Source organism: Scophthalmus maximus, chromosome 3 (genome assembly GCF_022379125.1).
Source record: "Scophthalmus maximus strain ysfricsl-2021 chromosome 3, ASM2237912v1, whole genome shotgun sequence".
In the NCBI taxonomy this organism is placed as follows: Eukaryota; Metazoa; Chordata; class Actinopteri; order Pleuronectiformes; family Scophthalmidae; genus Scophthalmus; species Scophthalmus maximus.
The window spans coordinates 3,193,817-3,214,778 of record NC_061517.1 but is presented as its reverse complement, the minus strand read 5'-3'; the positions used below and the strand labels follow the sequence as shown (position 1 = coordinate 3,214,778).

The following is a 20,962-nucleotide window of genomic DNA, read 5'->3' as shown; positions in this document are numbered from 1 at the left end:
GTTCCCGTTATAAAGTATTGCATGCTTAATTGAATGTCGAATATTCGTATTGAATATTAAGTTTTATTTCCACCACAGTGACATAAGTCTTCACCTTTAGCCGACGGTGGGAGGCTGAAACAGCATCGCTCAAGAGGTTACTCTGACACTAAATGATGGTGTGAGAGGGCGGTGATCACGATGTCAGCGTCGGAAATATGTTTTTGGGTTTGTGTCGTCCACACATTCCTCGTGAAAGGTTTTTACGACAGTGGTTTTTGAGGCAGGTCTCGAAAACAGGACACTGATGGTATAAAAACTGAACCTCTAAACTGAGACACCAGCAGCTCCGGCTCTGATTCGGGGGAACGAAGCGGGACTAATGCACAGACGACGATGGACGGTGCACGGAGGCGCTGCAGTCCTCAGTGGTGACGCTTAGAAAGGTCCCCGCCGACTAAGTGAAAGGATCAACTTGTTTTGTCGGATGCGGTGCGGAGAATTTTTTTTGTCTGCTGATGGAAAAAGACCCAAACCGGAAGATGGGACGTGGACCGGAGTTAATGGTGCTTCTTGTTCTGATGGCGCCAGTTTCCTCTGTTGCCCCGAGCAGAGGAGAACTTACAGAAGCGGTGGTGAGAAACAACTGGAGACATGAATAAATATTACAGTCAAAATAAAAAGAGTTGAAGAGGTTTGTCATAGTCACTTGAAAAACAGCTGGAGTTTTCATCCTATAGTTTTAATTTCTCCTATTACACAGGAAGTGGGTTTCTACTTCTAAAACCTCGTTATGACATAAACTATGATAATCAAAGAGGATTCCTGGGTTTTCTGGTGTTAAGCAACATCAAACCTATATTGTAAATAATAAAGTTCATATTATTTTTCTTTGCAGAAATTAGTATGTTTTTCTTCAGGTCGTGCTTTTGGTCCAATTGTAGCCTCTTCAAGTTGTTAGTTTCTTTAGAGATTAAGATTTGACATGTAAAATTTATGATCATGGTTGTATTGTTGCAGATTAATGCACCTAACATTATATTAAATTGTTAAATTAGCTCCACGACCAATTACAACATTTAAACACTGCATATCTGCCTTACTCGTCATCCAATAATATACTTTTATAACACTGACAGAGGACACTGCATTGGGTTTAATGAGTACTTTTTTTTGCTAATAGTCATGAATACATAACCTAATGATCAGAATATCTTCCACTACCGACGACTGCTCTCTCCTCAGGCGTATCTGAAGAACTACGGCTACCTGCACATCCCACTGGACAGTACAGGCCAACACCATCCACCTGAGGCAATAGCTGAGGCGACGAGGTGACTATTCCAAATACAATCACGCCTCCAAATGTTTTTAGCTTTGCCACAAGTCTGTTGCTTAAAATTATGTTTTATTCTGTACACATTTTAAAATGTCTTTGGTCTTTGTCAGAATCTTTCAGAAAGCCACAAACCTGCAAGTATCAGGAAAACTAGATTCAGCCACACTGGCAATGATCAACAGACCCAGATGTGGTCTCCAGGACTCCTTCAACGACAAGTCTCTCAAATATCGGGTCATGGGCGAGTGGCCGCCGGGTTCCGTGATACATATGTCTTCGTATTGAATATGCAGAGTGTGACTCTGAAGTGTTTCCCCTAATTGAACAGGTTACTGGCGTAAGAAGACGCTGACCTACCGCATCTACAACTACACGCCGGACTTGGGTCAGGCAAAGACCCGCTTGGCCGTCCAGAGTGCGTTTAAGTACTGGAGTGACGCGTCGCCTTTGCGGTTCAGGGAGCTGCAGCAGGGGAGAGCGGACATCAGGATATCCTTTCACAGGAAGGAGAAGACGTGTCCAGTTCCCTTTGATGGACGAGGTAGGAGCGATCAACCCTAACCCCCTGATCCAAACCCCGACCCTGATCCTAATCCTAACCCTAAACATGACGTTAACCCAACCCTAACCCTAAACCCCTAATATGTTCACACTGATCCGTCTGACACTCCCTGGATGCCTCCACAATGCCAGGTGTAAATGATCCGTTCTAGTGTTTGAGTTCTCGCTTCATCCCAAGGCCACGTTCTAGCCCACGCCGACGCCCCCGAGTCGGGCATCGTCCACTTTGACGGCGACGAGCTGTGGACCGAAGGGAAGAGCGCCGGCTTCAACCTGAGGATCGTCGCCGCCCATGAGATCGGCCACGCCCTCGGCCTGGGCCACTCGCAGCGCTACGGCGCGGTCATGGGGCCCGTGTACAACGGATACCGCTCGGACTTCAAGCTGCATGCGGACGACGTACGAGGGATCCAGGCTTTATATGGTAACGCCGGAGAACCGGCACTCTGCTGTGATATGTCCGCGCATTGGATTGTAAGTGGTGCAGTGTTGTTGTCCCCCTGTTCCAGGAAAGCCAGAGAATATTCCTCCACCCAGAAATCCAAGTCAGCCGGTGCCAGGAGGAGATCCGTGCAAGGCCACATTGGATGCAGTAATGTTGGGTATGGGGAGTCCTAGATATTTTTTTTTCATTAATTTGCACCATCAGTGAACTGTATCTACAGATATATATTTCTCCTGCTCTACAGGTCCTTTGCATAAGACGTATGTTTTCAGCGGTCGGTACGTGTGGACGGTGTCCAACTCCGGCCACAGCTCTCCCGTCACGATCTCTGCGCTGTGGAAGGAGCTTCCAGGGAGCCTCGGTGCAGCTGTTCACTCTCAGCGGACTGGCAAGTCCTATTTCCTGAAAGGTGGATTCATTTCATAGTCTCCAAAAATGTCTAACCGTGACCCCCAGGGGCCACGATTTATCACGCAGGCCGGATTTAAACATTTTTAGAAAGCTCACGAAGCTGTGATTGCGGTTGCTACGGAACACTTTTCCTTCTCAGACGACAAAGTATGGAGATACACGGGCTTCAAACTTGACCTGGGCTTCCCCAGACGCTTGGTCAACATCCCTGCGAACGTCGACTCGGCCCTGTACTTCAAGAAGAACAAAAAACTGCTGTTTTTCAAAGTAAGTGCTTAAAAATAAAATGTCGCTTCTCTTTCGTTCGATAGCCAGTTTCTGTAAAAAAACAAACTAATTTGCCTCTGATGTTAGGGATCAGGATACTGGCAGTGGGATGAAATTGGTCCGACAGACTTCGGCTCGTACCCCAAACCCATCGGGCAACTCTTCCACGGGGCACCGAGCGACAGCGACGCTGCAGTCGCGTGGACGAACGGACACATCTACGTGTTCAAAGGTGCTCGGCACTGGCGCGTAAACCAAAACCACCACACGGTGGAGAAGGCCTCTCCCCTGGACACCGCCACACACTGGATGCAGTGTGACGACTGAGCCGCCAGAGGCCGCCAGAGGCTTCGGCACAAACCTGCGCAGTGATTCAGTATAAACACAGTGAGAGATGCTTATTTATCTGGGGCCCGACAAAATGCTCTGAACATGTACTGTATGAATCCCTTGTGTGAGGAACAAGAGTATTTTTTTTCATTTTTTGGACAAAAATCATGTTTGCATAATGAGATGCTTATTTAGGATCTTCATATTTCAATTGAGACTTTGTGCTGTTTGATTCAATAAGATACAAAAAAAATCTATCAATAATAAAAAAAAAACAGAATATTGATGTTTAACACCATATCCATTATATTGTTTGGTTAAGAGCCATCGAAACTCACTGTGTCTACATTGTTGTGAATATGGATGTTTTATGATATTCTGTTTTGTTCTATTTTTAGGCTTTGCAGTTCTTTAAAAAAATAATTTGTTGAGGCTTTAATGTCTTAGAAGTAGAGATCAATAATTTCTACACTCAACTATGCATATTTTGACAGATTGATAATTACTAGTTGCTTCAGGGATCAATATTTGACATTTTAAACTTATGATTATGAAGGTTGTATTGGTGCAGATTAAAACACCCCACATTAAATTAAGTTTTTAAAATGAGCTCCACAACCACTGGTTATATCCAAATGTGTTACTAATACTCATCCAATAATATAATTTTATTACACTAACAGAGGCCACTCGACTTTTTATTGTATTATTTATTATTATTATTTTTATTTTACTCATAATAATACATAACTTAATGATCAGAATATCTTCCACAACGAAATACTTTTTTCAACTTATTATATTTTACTTTCCAATAATATATTTCTCTATTTTCTTATATTTATAAACTGGCTCCTATATGGCACTAAATGCACACGGGAGCCCTGTGAATTATATAATTGTATATATATGATATTAATCAAAATAAAGGACATCTGTACTCACCCGTGTTCGAGTCACTGGCTATTCCCACATTAATTAATTAGTTAATGTCTATGTTTATGTCTAAATGACACAAAAAAACAGCAACATGTAAGGCATTTGTTTGTGCTGCATATGCATGGATTCATTTTTTTATGTAATAATTTACATATTTATATATTGTGTATTCTACTGTTACCATTTTATCCTGTTGGCTTTTGCCTTTTACATATTTGCACAGTAACACTTACCATATCTCGGCAGTAAAGTTTTCATAAATTTCTGTTTGTTTGTTTGTTAGTTTTTTGACGATTTATTCTACTATACCGTTATCATCTGGGCTTTTATTTTGAAACTTTTACTTTTGCTTCCGTGTCACAGTTGAGGATTCTTCCTCATTGGTCAAACCAATACGGACAAATAAAAACATGTATTTGTTAAAAAACAACAACAACAACAAAAAACGAAACCGGAGTATTTAAAAAAAATAATTTTCGTTTAAAATAAAAAATAAGAAAAAAAAATCTGGCAGAAACTGTTAAGACCTTTTTTTTAAGTAAAAGCCTAAAAGGGGACAGAACGCACATTGACCGATGATGTAATGTGGATTTATGAGGCAGATTTCTATGTGAAATTGTCAGTTATGACTTTATGGAAACGATGACAACTGAGGCCACCGGGACACATCACCCGGGTTCTTTCTGAGGCTGGTTTATTCTCAGGAGGAGTGTGAGGACCGAGTGTGATCAGGGGACCTCTGGGGCCCTTGGGGGCCCTCGGGGAACCCGGCCCCGGACTGGGATGCTGCAGAGATGGTGGTGAACACATGGTGAGTGAGAGAATGATGCACGTCTCTCAGATCTTACTCGAAGTCGAATCTTTTCTGTCTTTTTTAAATTATTTATAAAATCTTAAATATCGCTCTCATGAATGTCATGGAGGCTGCAACAAAATTATGATGCTTCAGTGTTGCACTGTCTCCGTGTCTCCACACGGTGGCGCACTTGGATTAAACCATGGATGATTTATTTGACTCCAAACCGCTTTTCAAAAGATGCTGTTGACAACTCAAATGAGGTTTCTAATAATGTATTCAGTACACATACACTTATGTTTATATATTATATAATGTATTACTGTGTACATTACTCAACAGTATATTACTGTGTACATTACTCCTCTTAGGTTGCCAGTTTTGTTGTTGTTTTATTTTATTTTCTATGGTTTTTGTTGTTTTTGTACATGCTGAAAATGCAAATTTTTTAAATTTTATTTGCGTTGAGAATGTTTTTGATGTTCAAACTGTTTTTAAGATTTTAATTCATGGAACTCAAAATGTTGTGGTTTCGTCCATATTTTTTGGTATAAGGTAATATTATTTTTTCAAAGTTTAATTTTTTTTAAGTAATCCAAAAGTATTCAGATTAGATATCATTACTTTTGCCATCCAATGGAGTAGATAGATAGATAGATAGATAGACAGATAGATAGACAGACATATAGATAGATAGATAGATAGATAAACAGACATATACATAGATAGAAAGAAAGATAGATAGACAGATAGACAGACAGACAGATAGATAGACAAAAAATAGATAGACAGGGAGACAGATGGATAGATAGACAGATAGATAGATAAATAAATAGATAGATAGATATACAGATAGATAGATAGATAAATAAATAGATAGATAGATATACAGATAGATAGATAGAAAGAGAGACAGATAGATAGAAACTTTATTGATCCAAGCAGCAATAATCACACAACACACCTTACAAAATATACATATATATACAAACAACTGTAAAAATATACGATTGCAAAAAATATATATCGAGAATAAGGACCACACAAATAAATAATTTTCATGAAATAGTAATGTAGGGTGAAAAAAATTGCCGTGTCATTTGTAATCAGTAATTGATTAAATTTCAAAAAGTAATCGGACCCAACCATGCACGTCATCATACACTGAAGATCCGACCAACCAGAGGCGGCGCAGTGCGCAGTGGGAGGGATCAGCCGTGCGCGGTAGTTTGCGCAGTGCGCGGCCTCTTGTTGTGACTGTTGGAACTCGTGTTTCAGTCTCTGGCGACTCGAGCCGACTTCTCTTCTTAAAAAGACTTGAACCCGTTCTCCTCCTGCACCACCTCCTCTACCTCCTCCCCCTGAACGACGTGCAGGCTCGGGTAGAAACACCGCCGGGACACCGCGGGAGCAGCAGCGTGTGGAGCTTTTATTTTGAAAGAGCCTCACGGGAAAAACATCCCTCCTCGTCGTGTCACTTCGAGGGTCCGACGGATTCTTCTTGTTCCGGAGATCAGAAACTGTTCCTAATATCATTTTCGGCGGCTCGTTGAAAAAAACAAAAAGACCCACCTCGATCTCTTGCGCCTGACGGGTTTTTTAAAACTACAGTTGACCCGATTCGACATTATTTAGCGAGTTCAATTTCTCTCTCTCTCCCTCTCTAGCGAGTTCCACTTTTTCCTCGTTTCTTTGAACGCGCTTCAGATATGATGATGTCACCGACGCCACTTTTCCCTGAAGTTATGGCGGAGCGCAACTTTCCCGACTTCTCTTGGTGAGTGTTGACTGCTGTTAGCGTCGCTGCTCGTGCTTCTTCTTCTTCTCTCTTTTTTTTTGTTCCGTGACTGCGCGCGCGCGCGCGTGTGTGTCTGTGTACAAAACTGCGAACTTTACAGCTGTTTCACTCGCGGTTCTCTCTCCCCCCGGAAGAGCCACACGACGACAAGAAGAACCGCATGAAGTGTTAATGGAGGTGTGTGTGTGTGTGTGTGTGTGTGTGTGTGTGTGTGTGTGTGTGTGTGTGTGTGCGCGTGTGTGTGTGTGTGTATTTGTGAAGAGAAAAGCCCGAGCGGCGCAGTGGCCGTTGAACGCCTCAGCAGGGGCCTACAGGCGGACGCTCGCAGTCGGACGTGAACCCACCAGCAGCGGCAGGAGGAGTCAGGCCTCGACGCAGCGTCCTCACGACAGCTTCGACACTTTGTTCACGTCTCGGCTCCATTTGTTGTTTCAGTGAGGGAAAAGAAAAGAAAAGAAAAAAGTTTGGTTGAAACGTGAACGTGTCCAAAGTTCAGCGAGTAAACAAGCTAACATCGTCCAACCTGCTGACATTGATCTCACCTACCAACTGTGTGTGTGTGTGTGTGTGTGAGAGTGTGTGTCTTTGTGTGTGTGTGTGTGTGTGTGTCTGTCTGTCTGTCAGTGTGCGTGCGTGCGTGTGTGTGCGTGTGTCTTTGTGTGTCTTTGTGTGTGTGTGTGTGTGTGTGTGTGCGTGCGTGTCTGAGTGTGTGTGTGTGTGTGTGTGTCTGCGTGTGTGTGTGTCTGTGCGTGTGTGTCTGTGTGTGCGTGCGTGAGTGTATGTATGTGTCTTTCTCTGTCTCTACGTGTGTGTGTCATGACCAAATGTGAGTTATGCTTGTGTTGATGCTTCACTGTGTGTGTGTGTGTGTGTGTGTGTGTGTGTGTGTGTGTGTGTGTGTGTGTGTGTGTGTGTGTGTGTGTGTGTGTGTGTGAACCGTGGAAGAGTTACTCGTTCCTGCTTTCTTTTCTTTTCTGTTCCACACACACACACACACACACACGCACACACACACACACACACACACACACACACACACACACACACACACACACACACACACACACACACACACACACAGAGAGAGAGAGTTCACTTGACGTGTGTTCGTGCTGTGACAGCGAATCATCAACTGTAGAGATCGTCTCTGCAGTGTTAGCATGCATGCACAATGTGTGTGTGTGTGTGAGCACATAGTGTAGCGCTGCAACAGTTAATCGATTAGTGATCGACGACTAAATTAATCGCCAACTATTTTGAACATCGATTAATTGGTTCAAGTCAAAATTCTCTGATTTCATCTTCTTAAATGTGAATATTCCCTGTTTTCTTTGCTCCTCTGTGACAGTAAACTGAATATCTTTGGTGTGTGGACAAAACAAAACATCATCTTGGTGGTTTTGGGGAAACACGATCGACATTCATCACCTTTTTATGGACCAAACAACTGATCGATTAATCGAGAAAATAATCATCAGATTGATCGATAATGAAAATAATGGTCAGCTGCAGCCCTGATGACTTGTGACGGTCCAGCTTGAGTTGTAACAACTAAAGTTTTTAGTATTTATTTTCCTCTATTTTGTTATTGTACGGGGATTTTGTTATTCATTTTATTAACTTTTGTGAAAGTTATAAAAGCTGCTGAGCTTCAAGTCTTCTGTAGATAACTCGACTGACCTCTGGCCTCAGATTCCTTTCGTCTGAGTGGATTAGTTTGTCTCAGCGCTGCAACTAACCATTGTTTTCACTATCGATTCATCTGCCGATCATTTTGACGATTAATCGATTAGTTGTCTGGTCCGTAAAATGGAGAAAAATGACGACCGTGTTTCCCAAAACCACCAAGATGATGTTTTGTTTTGTCCACACACCAAAGATATTCAGTTCACTGTCGCAGAGGAGCAAAGAAACCAGAACATATTCACATTTATGAAGCTGAAATCAGAGAATTTTGACTTTTTTTCTCTCAATGAAAACTACTTGAATCGATTTGATGAAAATAGTCTGTGAATAATTCACGTGTGGATTAGTAATCGATAAACTGTTGCAGCTCAAGTTTGTCTCCAAGTGGCTGCTGCTGCTGCTTTTCACATGGAAGAGAAGGGAACCCTTCACATGTGGTATTAAACATACTAGTTACATGAGCCCATCCGTGTTCTCGTTACTTCAATAACTTTGGAGGTTATACTTCTAATAGGTCCCCGATGAATCCATCGTCGTTCTGCTCCGTCCACCCCCCCCCCCCACACACACACAGCTGTTTGGTCAGTGAAAAACACAGGACATACAGTGTTTGATTCTCCAAAGATAGATTTCAGATGAATCCATTTAAACACTTACTCGGAGCAGATTGGCGGCAGATCGGACTCAATTAGTTATTTCGATGTTGAAAAACATTTACGTTAAATCTGGTTTACACGTTGATGATGCAGAGTCTGCACGCCACCACCACCAACAACAACAGTACCCTCACAAAGAAGAGAGGGAGCTAATGTAATATTAATTAAGAAGTCAATTGTTGATGTGTGCTTTCAAGCTTGCTGAGCACTAATACTGTTAGTGTATGTGTGTTGCTTTCGCAGACCACTGAGAGCACTTGGCCGTACTAATGGAGCACCTCCAGGGAGCGTGGAAGACTCTGAGCAACGGCTTCGGGATGAAGGACTCGGCGTTCGAGGGCCCGTGCCTCTCGCCGACCTCGGTGCAGGGCTTCTCCTGCCAGCGACGCTCCTCGGATGACAGCAAGATGCCCGACTCCAAGGCGAGCAGCACTATCAGAGTCTACCTCCCCAACCAGCAACGCACTGTGGTGGGCGGAAGTTTTATTTTTTTCTTCAAGTCTTCCAGTAGACACAGAGCTGCTTTTACGTCCTGGCGGCAGGAGAGAGATGCAGGTTTCATGTTTTATTTGTTGTCGTTCCTCCTCAGGTAAATGTGCGACCGGGCATGACTCTGCACAACTGCCTGATTAAAGCGTTAAAGGTGCGAGGTCTGCAGCCGCAGTGCTGTGCCGTCTTCAGGCTTCATCCAGGACAGAGGAGGTGAGCTCAGTCGCTTCAGTATTGTCGCTATCAAATATTCGCGTGACGCGATAGCCAATTACCTAATTAATCCTCCCTCCGTCACTGTCGTCAGACGTCCTGTCATTGTGTCATGAATGGAGGATCTCTACTGTGTGTGTGTGTGTGTGTGTGTGTGTGTGTGTGTGTGTGTGTGTGTGTGTGTGTGTGTGTGTGTGTGTGTGTGTGTGTGTGTGTGTGTGTGTGTGTGTGTGTGTGTGTGTGTGTGTGTGTGTGTGTGTGTGTGTGTGTGTGTCCCGACGCTGATAATCGGCCGACCCCTAATTTGAAATAAGATCAGGCTTTGCACTGGTCACATTCCTTCCTGCTTCAGTCCTTTTGTCTGCTTTGATATCACTTAGTGATGTAAAATGTGTCTGTTTTTTTTTATTAACAGTAAGAAACTACGGATGGATTGGAACACCGACTCCACCTCTCTGATCGGGGAAGAGCTGCTGGTGGAGGTTTTAGATCACGTTCCTTTGACGACACATAATTTTGTGAGTATCTGGAAATATAAGCGTGCTAATTGCGAAAGAGTCCGCTTGCTAAAGAAACACACGCAAAACATATATATTTTTTCTCATCACATCCATCCAGGTTCGGAAAACATATCTGAAGCTGGCCTTCTGCGACATCTGCCAGAAGTTTCTCTTGAACGGTTTCCGTTGTCAAACATGCGGCTACAAGTTCCACGAACACTGTAGCACCAAAGTGCCCACGATGTGTGTGGACTGGAGCAACATCAGGCAACTGCTGTAAGTGTCTTTCAGGTTGAAATCAAAAAAAAACATAACGTTAAGAGGCCAGTACATTCTATAACAATAACTTATGTTTGTGTAAGCTTTTATTTGATATATAATTTATATTATATATATAAAATATATATTGCTATATTATTATGTACTCTATATTACTACTTACTTACTCTCTCTGTTTCTCTCTGTTTTCAGGTTGTGTCCGACACCCGGTGAGAGCGGTGCCCCGTCACTGCCTCCGCTGACATCACGGCGAATGAGAGAGTCCTTAACACGGTTTCCAAGGTGACGCGACATGCATGCTGTTTTCTATTGTTTTTAAAAAAAATTAACATCAGATACATTCATATACATACAGCTGATGATTCGTGTTGTGCTCAAGAGCAAACCTCTTTTTCTTCCCCCCACATTCGTGGTACGAATATGACACGATTGTGACAACATGCCATGTCCAGTACACAACACGAAATAAAAAGATTAATGTGAAAATACAGTCGGGTATTGTGACTTAACAACCCCTGGTCAAAGAAGGAAGTATGAGACACTACTTTAAAATAAATGCACCTTTTTTTAAAGTCTTGTAGATTACAGGATAAAGGATTTGAGGCGTTGAATGAGTTTACTGTAGAGTGGATTAGAGATGCATTTACAGTGTTTAGATTTCCATGATGTTATCTGTCGGGAGGAAGTCGCCTTGTGCGAAGGGATGGCAGTGCCAGACCAATGTTCCGTAGAGGAGTGTATGTTGTGTTCTCATTTCTACAAGAACCTTAATCTCAATTGAATCAAATCCTGTTTTTTAATGACGTCCTCGGCTTTACGCGGGCGGCTTACGAGTCCGAGGGGCTGATGTAACGAGAAGGCGTGACAAGAGCCATTTGTTTCACGAGCTCTTAAAATAGTTAATAAATAAATAAATCACTCTGAGCTGCCAAATTAGCGCTCGAAAAAAAACAAAACCGTCACGTTGCTCAAATGCTCTTTTGAAACATTTCGTGTTGCCAAAAGGGCGGAATGTTCTCCTGCGTGATGCAACGTGATCTCTGTTTACGTACCTCGTTCAGCCACACAGTTAAAGGTCCCGGTCCACGAAGAGGAGGTGCACATCCCCGACTAAATGTTAAAGGGAGAGCTGATTTTTTTCCAAATGATTTTTTAGCTTGTTAAAATCAAAAGTTCTTGTAAAAAAAAAAAAAAAAGTTAACGTCATAAGTCAGACCAATATTTGGATTGTTTTGGAGATTAACATATTTGGCGGATGAGCTTTGTTCACTTCAGCTGAGCCGTACTGAACTTGGCAGACAGAACCCTAAACCCCCTAACTGCGTCTTCTGCTCTTTTTCAGTTTAGTTTAGTTTTTTTTTTTTAATATATACCGTTTTTGTTTAAAATTGGTTTTCCATGTGTGGTAGTAGTTTCTTTGAAGGCACAGCAATACTAGATGATTCGTAAATGGGGAAAGTGAGATAAAATAACAGAAATGAAACCAGAAAGCTCCTGCACCAACCACCATCACCACACCCACACAGTTTTTTAAAGAAGTGACAGAATGCGGTCAGCCGGTTTTTGTGTCAAACGTCAGCGGCGTGCTCTAATTTCCAAGCAGCGGCTTCGATCTAAATCTCCATATTTGATCCGTTACAGCTCCGCCCACCGATATTCCACCCCTCACGCCTTCAACTACACCGCGCCCTACCCACCCACGGGCGGCGGCCTCTCCCAGAGGCAGCGCTCCACCTCCACGCCCAACGTCCACATGGTTAGCACTACCCTGCCTGTCGACAGCAGCATGATTGAGGTAACTACTCGCCACAACGGGGTTTCCTCAGTAGGTTCAGGCAGACGCTCCTCAGAAATACCTCCTACCCTCCTGTGCACATCTCATTTCAACTCATCCTTATTTGGTTTCGTATCTAATCCACCTGAACGTGGCTGAGGTGGTTTTTTGTAACCCCCCCCCCCCCCCCCATGTCATCTTATTTTTTGTGATTTTAAAATGTGCGTAGGCCTGTGACGATAACTACGTTATCGACTTATCGTACGATACGTGAATATGAACTACGGCCAGTGTTACGTGTTTGTTGACATATGAGTGAAAGTCAACAGCAGTCCGGCAAAGTCTCGCTGCTTCTAGTTCTCGTCGTATGATTAATAAATCACTGGTTTGATCAAAGAAATATCAGAAAATATGGATTTCTTAGTATTTTTCTAAAAGACACTGTGTCTTCAAATTGGCCTAAATGCAAAGACTAAACTTAGGATAACAGTTTCTCTCAGCAGCAACACAAACTGTGTGGGACTTGCACCAAACTGCGAGCTCACAAGATTCAGTATGAAAAGAAAAAGAAGGTTTTATCGTTTATCGCGATCATTTCTGGGACGATATATCGTGCAACAAATAGAAGTTATCGTGACAGGCCATGTTCTCTTCTAGTTTCTGCCTTTTTCCACCTTTTTTCCAGTGTCCTTGCACAATTAGGTCGCTACTTTTTACCTACTAGAACATTTCCCATATATTTTCTGTCCAGAGCATCAGTCTTGTCATTGTTCCTTCCTTCCTTCCTCACTTTCCTTTACTCTGTCCCTTTTCCCTCCTGTCCTCACTGGGCCCTGTTGTATTGTACCTTGTCGGGGGGCGAGTAGCTAGAATGCCTGAGTGCCTCCCCCGGCTCCTGGTGCCACAGATTCTGGCTGAAGAGGAAAGTAGGTATTGTGCACTTCTCCCAGTCTTTTGTTGAGGCCTCACCTGAGAACCCAGACAAGGTTAGAGAGCAGAGTGTCTTGTGTGTGCAGTCTTGAGTGGCACGATGCCTTGCAATACAGGCTATCTGCATTCACATCTCAGTGTTGAAGTGAAACCATGAGTGACAGACGCAACTGTTTGAACGAGCTCACGGAACTTTGTTGTGTGTGTTGTTTTCTTGCCCCCTCCTAGGATGCGATGCGTGATCACGACTCGGGTGAGTTGCTTCTGTGTTTGTTCCACCTTGTCCCATATCTCCCCCTTTTTATTGTGAAGTAATTAGTTAAGGACAGTAGAGCTGCAACAGTTCATCGATAATTAATCACCAACTATTTTGATAATCGATTACTCGGTTCAAGTAGTGTTTATGAAAATGTTTTCAAAATTCTCTGATTTCGGCTTCTTAAATGTGAATATTTTAGGGCTGCAACTAACCATTATTTTCATAATCTAGTAATCTGTTGATTATTTTCTCGATTGGTCCGTAAAATGGTAAAAAAATGTTGATCGTGTTTCACAAAATCCAAGATGATGTTTTGTTTTGTCCACACACCAAAGCTATTCATTTTACTGTCATAGAGGAGCAAAGAAACCAGAAAATATTCACATGTAAGAAGCTGAAATCAGAGAATTATTTTTCCATAAAAACGACTTGAATCGATTATCAAAAATAGTTGGTGAATAATTTAGTAGTCGATTACTAACCGATTTACAGTTGCAGCTCTAGAATATTGTTTTGTTTCTTTGCTCCTCTGTGACAGTAAACTAAATATCTTTGGTGTGTGGACAAAACAAAACATCTTGAAGGTTTTGGGGAAACGCGATCAACATTTTTCACCATTCACCATTTTATGAACCAAACAACTAATCGATTAATCGAGAAAATAATCGACAGATTAATCGATGATGAAAATAATCGTTAGTTGCAGCCCGAAAGGACTTTCTTTGGAAAACCATGAGTCCTGAATCTATGTTTTTTTTTTAATTTAAAGGAGGAAGTTCCCCCAACCAAAGCCCCACCGGCTGGTCCCAGTCCCAAGCCAAAGCCCCTGCACCTGCCCAGCGCGAGAGGGCCCCGTCCCCCAAAACACACGAGAAGAATAAAATTGTAAGTTCTATCTTTGCTTAAATGCTTCTAGACCCCGATTTTGTGCAATCGAAACCGCAAAATATTGTCTTATGATCAATGTCACGTCATCTTCTGGGGTTTCTGTTGGGACAGAGGCCTCGGGACAAGCGTGACTCGAGCTACTACTGGGAGATCGAGGCCAGCGAGGTGTATCTGAACTCCCGCATCGGCTCGGGCTCCTTTGGAACTGTATACAAAGGGAAATGGCATGGTAGGAATGCACTTCACATTGGGGCAGGGCACTTTCTGGTGGAACCGCTCGCACTTTCACACTCCCAAAAACTTTCCCCGTGACAATTTGAAAGCATAATTGATCACGTGTAGCTACAGTAAAAAGTGTTTTTTGTCGTACTGTAGGTGATGTGGCAGTGAAGATATTAAAGGTGACCGACCCCACGCCGGAGCAGTTGCAGGCTTTCAGGAATGAGGTGGCCGTCTTGAGGTGAGAGCTCAGCACACGGATACAGGCGTTTGTGTTTTTGACAGTTGCAAATTGTTAAAATTCTTCGTGAATACCATCTTCAACGCAAACTGTTTTTCGGTGTTTTCCTTCTCCCCCCCCCCCTCGCCCTCTCTCGCTTCCTCCGTCGCAGGAAAACGCGACATGTCAACATCCTGTTGTTCATGGGCTACATGACGAAGGACAACCTGGCCATCGTGACGCAGTGGTGCGAGGGCAGCAGCCTCTACAAACACATCCACGTGCTGGAGACCAACTTGAAGATGATCCAGCTCATAGACATCGCCAGGCAGACGGCTCAGGGCATGGAGTAAGTCCTTCAAAAAAGTATTGTCAACAACAACAACAAAAAAGAGTAATAAAGTAATCAAATTGCATCTATTATCCTTCTTTTTTTTTTCTCCAGCTACCTGCATGCAAAGAACATCATTCACCGTGACATGAAGTCCAACAGTATCCTTTTTCGTCAGCTGTCTTTTGGCGGTACACGGTTTTCAAAGACGTAAGATCTCTGTACCGTTCACACTACACCACGTGCTGTCGTGTAATCGCGAGGCTCTCGGTCGCCGGTGCTGTTCACACTACCTGACTCGTCGGCGACGGACGGGGGGGTTCACACACTTCACGATCCTTCAACCGGGGGAAATGACTCCAAAGTACATTTTGTCACGAAAACACACACGAGACGTGACACGGGAAAATATGTGATACACGCAGCGTCACTTTCACGATGGACGTCAAAAATAAAATAAAAAAACTGTGATCAATATATAGCGGGATACACTTATGTTGAAAGGTCAGAAACAGGAAGTAGTTTGAGCGGACGCTCTGCGGACGGGGAGAAATAACATAAGTGTTAATATGTGCTTTGAGTTTACGCTCGTCATCTGTTGCATTTAAAAACGCACAACACGACAGATTAAAAAGCCCCGCGTATAGTCTGCGTGATGATTTTTCTTTTCCAGACGCATGGAAAAGGCAGAGAAAATGGGTGAAGAGTGTTGTTGTGTTGTTGTGCCACGTCGCGTCGTTGCCACTTCACACGTAGCGATCGAGAGCAGATTTCACGCCGCTCCAGCACTTTGTCGGCGAGCTGAATATCCGGCGCTTAAAATCGTGTAGCCTGTGAACTTGGCATTGGCTGTGACATTTCCTTGACAGCAGCGCAGACATCTTCTTACACGAAGGGCTTACGGTGAAAATCGGCGACTTCGGCCTCGCTACGGTGAAGGCCAGGTGGAGCGGCTCTCATCAGGTGGAGCAGCCGTCTGGATCCATTCTGTGGATGGTCGGTAACACACTACCAGCAACGAGAAACAATAAACAAACGGCACAAAATGAATATTGATATCCCTTGTGCTTTGTGCTTTCACGTCCACAGGCTCCCGAGGTCATCCGGATGCAGGACAACAATCCCTACAGCTTCCAGTCCGACGTCTATTCCTATGGAATCGTTCTGTACGAGCTCATGACGGGAGAACTCCCGTACGCCATGATCGCCAACAGAGATCAGGTAAAAGTCTCGTTGTGTTTCCGTGTCGAACAGGCACTGTTGTGGATAATGCTGGTTCATGCAAGTACTATTAAAGGGGCAGTGAGCGACTTTTTTTGCTCAGCCCAGGCTCTGTAAATCGAAAACATAAAATATGGTGCAGACTTTTCAAATTTTCTTAGGAAGTTTCCTAAATACCGAATTGACATTGAAGTATTTTGTCGGCAGCCATGATAACAGCTGTTCGGATGCTCTAAATGCTTAGGAAACGTGCTTTGATGCTTCCTTTCCTATCTCCTTCAGCAAAGGGTACACTGGAACCTTCCTAGGCGAAAAGGAACGGAGAAATAGACGATAAATATCAGTGGACAGGAGCGAGAGCAAAAAACATTCTCACTGTCACACCCTTCCCTTTCAGTTTCGTGGCCTATATTACTGTTTTTATTGCAGTTCCAACCTTGGTAATAAATTTATATTTTTCACCGTGTCGTCCATGTTTAGCATGAATCAACCAGCTCAAAAGAACACATGGGGGCGAAGACGCGCATTTTGTAGTCCATCTTAGGAAATGTGTAGTTTCACCACGATGACGTAGTTTATAATAATAATAATAATAATAATAAATGTCATTTCTAGAGCACTTTTCATTGCTAAAAGCAATCTCAAAGTTTAGTGAAAGTGGAGTCGGATTCTTTTCGCAGCGCTGTTGATGTCCTATGAATCCTCCTTTACACCATTCCTTGACCTCATGACATTTTCCACTGCGGACAAGGATTGGTAGATGGGAAAACACGATAGGAAGGACGATCAGGATCCGCTCTGTGTGTGCAGTTTGTAAACATCACTCCCCGCTACGACTCAGGGGTTTTGCCGTCGTGGTAAGCGCGTCGGTCTCCCGTACCCCAGGCTGTGGGTTCCCGGCCCGGCCAGAGCAGTAAACTCACAGCAACAACAGAGAGAGAGACACAAGTTTCCTCAAAAAATCGCTTACTGCCCCTTTAAGAGGCCATAATGACAATTTTTGGGAACAAACTTTGAGCCTTACAGGTTTTTGCCACCTTGTTAGATTTGGTTGTGTCAGACCGAGCCGTAACCCAACAGTCAGACACTTGTCTGAGCTCCCGGTCCTCGCCTGGGTCCCTGTGTCAAACCCTCCGAGCGAAGGCGGTGGAAAGACACTGGCTCGCTGTCTGAAGGGGGTTGGTGGAGCTGGCCCGAGGCCCGCCGTGGAACAGAGGCGGACGCCCTGGAGCCTCTGGCCTAATTTTAGACCCCGTAACACAACCCTGTATGTGTGAGAGAAAAAGGAGGGGGTGCATGCACGGACACGCACATATGTGGTCAGTGGTTCTTTTTTCTGTTCATCCTCTCTCACACGGGGCCACAAGACCTGGTTTAGATCACGTCTGGCTCCTTATTCGCTTCAGTTTACTGTCTGTTTTTAATCGGGCTGCTGTACAAAATGTGCCCATAAAGCTCTGTTATGATCTGCTGTTGTACCTCTGGTCTCCTCAATACTGTAGAATGACTTTGTACTCAGCTGACCTGGCAGGCACGTAAGAGTCCCACTATCGGGCTTTTATCTGTGCAGCATCAGGCTCTCGCGCCGTTACAATAGCTCCAGTGTTTTTTTAAATAAACGCCCGTCAACCTCCGACTCTCTGGCCATATTTATAAATCATCTCTGAGGTGGAGGATTGACCCGGTTGTCTCCTGCTGTCGCACCGACTCGGCTTAAGGGGGCAGTGAGCGATTCTGAAGCAACACACGTTTTGTAAAAATCAGCGAATGTTTCCTCTCCGTCCTTTAGCTGTCGCCTCCGTGCGCGCGCTGAAAAAAACATCCGAAAGAATCGCTTACCGCCCCTTTGATACTTTAAACTCTCCAGATTAGTCTGTCTACGCTCCCTCCGTCTCATCGCTTCTCTGTGACTCGTCCTTCCTCAGATCATCTTCATGGTGGGCAGAGGATACTTGTCCCCGGACCTCAGTAAGCTCTACAAGAACTGCCCCAAGGCCATGAAACGGCTGGTGGCCGACACCATCAAGAAGTCCAAGGACGAGCGGCCGCTGTTCCCGCAGGTGAGTTACGTCTCTCGCAGTGATGCCGGTTCTCCGGAAACTGTTCAATTGTACTCGGAGGCCGTCGTTCCCGTATACCTCAGGGCTGGAAAATTACAGACCTCAGAGTCGGAGGTTGCAACTCGGGCGCAACTCCTCGAGTCGGACGTCCGGCCCAGGCGGTCGGAGGAACTTCACCGAGCCCCGAATTCCGAGCTCCGTGTTCCGAGATGTAATGGAACGCAGCACGAGTGACATGGAACCCGCTGCTACGATCGCTTTATACATGACAAGACTCTTATTGACAATATAAACACTACAGTGATGATGATGAAGGTTAAATTCAAGAAGAAGCTAAACAGTCGATTGGAAGTCGTTGGAAATGCATTTGCAATGGCTTATGAGACAAGTAGTTTCCTTCGATCTTAAAATAATTTCTAATTTCCGTTTTCCAATTATTCTTTTGCTCCGGATTAAACGTCAATGGGGTAAATGAACGGGGAATTCACTGTGCAGGGATTTCAGCTGAAGGAAAAATGTTTTAACTCATTTAAAAAAACAAAACAATTCTTCTCATTGATGCATTTATGTTCTTTAGATCCTGTCCTCCATCGAGCTCCTCCAGCACGCCCTGCCCAAGATAAACCGCAGTGCCTCCGAGCCGTCCCTGCACCGAGCCGCTCACACCGAGGACATCAACGCCTGCACTCTGATGTCCATGAGGTTGCTCGAGTTCTAGAGGCGACCGGCGGCACCGGCCGGCCTTCGCCACTTAGAAACCAAATACTCTCCGTGCAGATACGCCAATATACGCGTTAAAAAAATAAAAAATAAAAAAAAAAGTACCGTACATGCAATCAATCATAAAACTGTTCGCTAATCGATGAAATCTGTAAAGACGAGAAGGGGAAGAGGCGACGGATTGCGGCGGACACATGAAGATGTTTGGTGTGAGACCGCTTCACCGCTGCTGCACGCATTCAGAAGTTCGCAGAGGCTCCGTGGTTTTGCGATGCGTTTCGTTAAATGTTGTAAATACACACACACACCTACACACACACACACACACACACACACACCTACACCTACCTAAGATGGCGATGGATGGACATTGAAGGAAGCTCAAAAAGAAAGGACAGATGTCTTTTTTAAAATTTGGGTTACATGATGTGAAGCACACACACAACCACACACACCCCCGGCCCGTCTGTCGGGGGGTTTCTGATGAAGACGACCCCCATTACAGTTGAACCTGCCTTAAGAGGAAAACCAAGCCTGGACGAAAGCTCCTGCACAACTTCGATTCCTCTCTTATCACAAACAAAAAAGGCGTTTGTCGATTTAGTCCATTTTAGTTGCACAGTAGTAGGCGTTTTTTTTGTTTCGTTGTCTTAAATGACGATGGAGTAGATATGGGAAATGTATTTTCTTTTCTTTTTTCTTGTTTTTGTTGTCATGATGTTTTTTTTCTTCTCTTTTTGACTTCTCTTTATTTTTTCGGGGCGGGGTCTTTCTGGAGGAACTATACAGCGAACATGAGCGACCATGGGAAAACGTTTTATGTTTCAACACTGCGGTTTCAGATAATGTACGACACGTTTCTCGTCCGTCCTTCTTCCACGTGTCGGTTTATCGTGAGCTGGACTTTTTGTTTTTCTTTTGCCGGTCGTCTTAAAATATTTAAAAATCATTTTTCGGGGGGGCAAACAAAGATGTTGTTTTTTTTTCTTTTCTTTATCGTGTCTCTTTCAGGAGGTTTAAAAACGTTTTATCGTGAGCGCGGTGAGAAAGTTGTCTATTCAATATTTTAATAAAAATTTAAGTTAAATCTCTTTTGCCAGAAGAAATTGTGTCGGTCACATTTTTCGGGGGAACAACATTGATGGCATGATATCACTTTAAGTTAATTGTACGTGGATGCAGTTGACATGACATTATACTGCCTCTTGTTCACTAACAGTAACATCTCTCACACACGCACGCACACACGCACGCAAGACTTTGTGGCAGGGTGTAATGTTTGCAGTAGCAGTAGCAACGTGGTGCGAGCTCACAGGGGATCCAGACAAAACAACCAGGGGAGGGATTCCACCGTTGGCTGATGCCACCGTTTGCTGCGTCGCCGCCGGGAAGACCCAGTGGAACAACCATCACTCAGCAGCCAGTGGAGGGACGAGGTGGAAAAAAAGAGAGAGAGAGAGGACATTTGTATATTTTGTGTTAGTGTAAACATCCAACGTGTACAGTACAGCAGTTGCTGCCGGCGCTGCGCCACGTGCGAATGTATCGTATAAATATGGGGAATATCTGCTGTGTGACCTAAATACATGTGAAGGAACTAGTGTTGTTTGAAAGAAGTTTTATGGCTCTTTGAAATGAGCTCAAGGCAAAAA

The 20,962-nt window shown here is 44.0% G+C and overlaps 2 protein-coding genes across 4 annotated transcripts; both read left to right on the top strand.

Annotated features, from left to right (window-relative positions):
- Nucleotides 1-484: 484 nt before the first annotated feature.
- LOC118316363 (matrix metalloproteinase-19-like) lies at nucleotides 485-4,141 on the top strand. The gene is made up of 9 exons (XM_035644111.2): nucleotides 485-614; nucleotides 1,225-1,313; nucleotides 1,429-1,559; nucleotides 1,647-1,859; nucleotides 2,058-2,303; nucleotides 2,389-2,481; nucleotides 2,569-2,733; nucleotides 2,875-3,002; nucleotides 3,090-4,141. Exons 1-9 carry the CDS (start codon nucleotides 498-500, stop codon nucleotides 3,327-3,329), a joined length of 1,422 nt encoding a protein of 473 aa, XP_035500004.2. The 5' UTR covers nucleotides 485-497; the 3' UTR covers nucleotides 3,330-4,141.
- Nucleotides 4,142-6,320: 2,179 nt separating this feature from the next.
- raf1a (Raf-1 proto-oncogene, serine/threonine kinase a) lies at nucleotides 6,321-20,401 on the top strand. 3 transcript variants are annotated; one of them, XM_047331056.1, is made up of 18 exons: nucleotides 6,321-6,844; nucleotides 7,127-7,299; nucleotides 9,451-9,677; nucleotides 9,797-9,909; nucleotides 10,325-10,427; nucleotides 10,528-10,685; nucleotides 10,881-10,970; nucleotides 12,330-12,483; nucleotides 13,621-13,645; nucleotides 14,421-14,536; nucleotides 14,651-14,768; nucleotides 14,915-14,999; nucleotides 15,151-15,327; nucleotides 15,424-15,470; nucleotides 16,187-16,305; nucleotides 16,399-16,530; nucleotides 18,456-18,590; nucleotides 19,168-20,401. In XM_047331056.1, exons 3-18 carry the CDS (start codon nucleotides 9,477-9,479, stop codon nucleotides 19,306-19,308), a joined length of 1,914 nt encoding a protein of 637 aa, XP_047187012.1. In that variant the 5' UTR covers nucleotides 6,321-6,844; nucleotides 7,127-7,299; nucleotides 9,451-9,476; the 3' UTR covers nucleotides 19,309-20,401. The 3 variants fall into 3 exon arrangements, with proteins under 3 accessions (XP_047187012.1, XP_035501062.1, XP_047187013.1); XM_035645169.2 differs by lacking the exon at nucleotides 7,127-7,299 and having other exon boundaries at nucleotides 6,322-6,844; XM_047331057.1 differs by lacking the exons at nucleotides 6,321-6,844; nucleotides 7,127-7,299 and adding an exon at nucleotides 13,329-13,448 and having other exon boundaries at nucleotides 9,462-9,677.
- The last annotated feature ends 561 nt before the right edge of the window (nucleotides 20,402-20,962 follow it).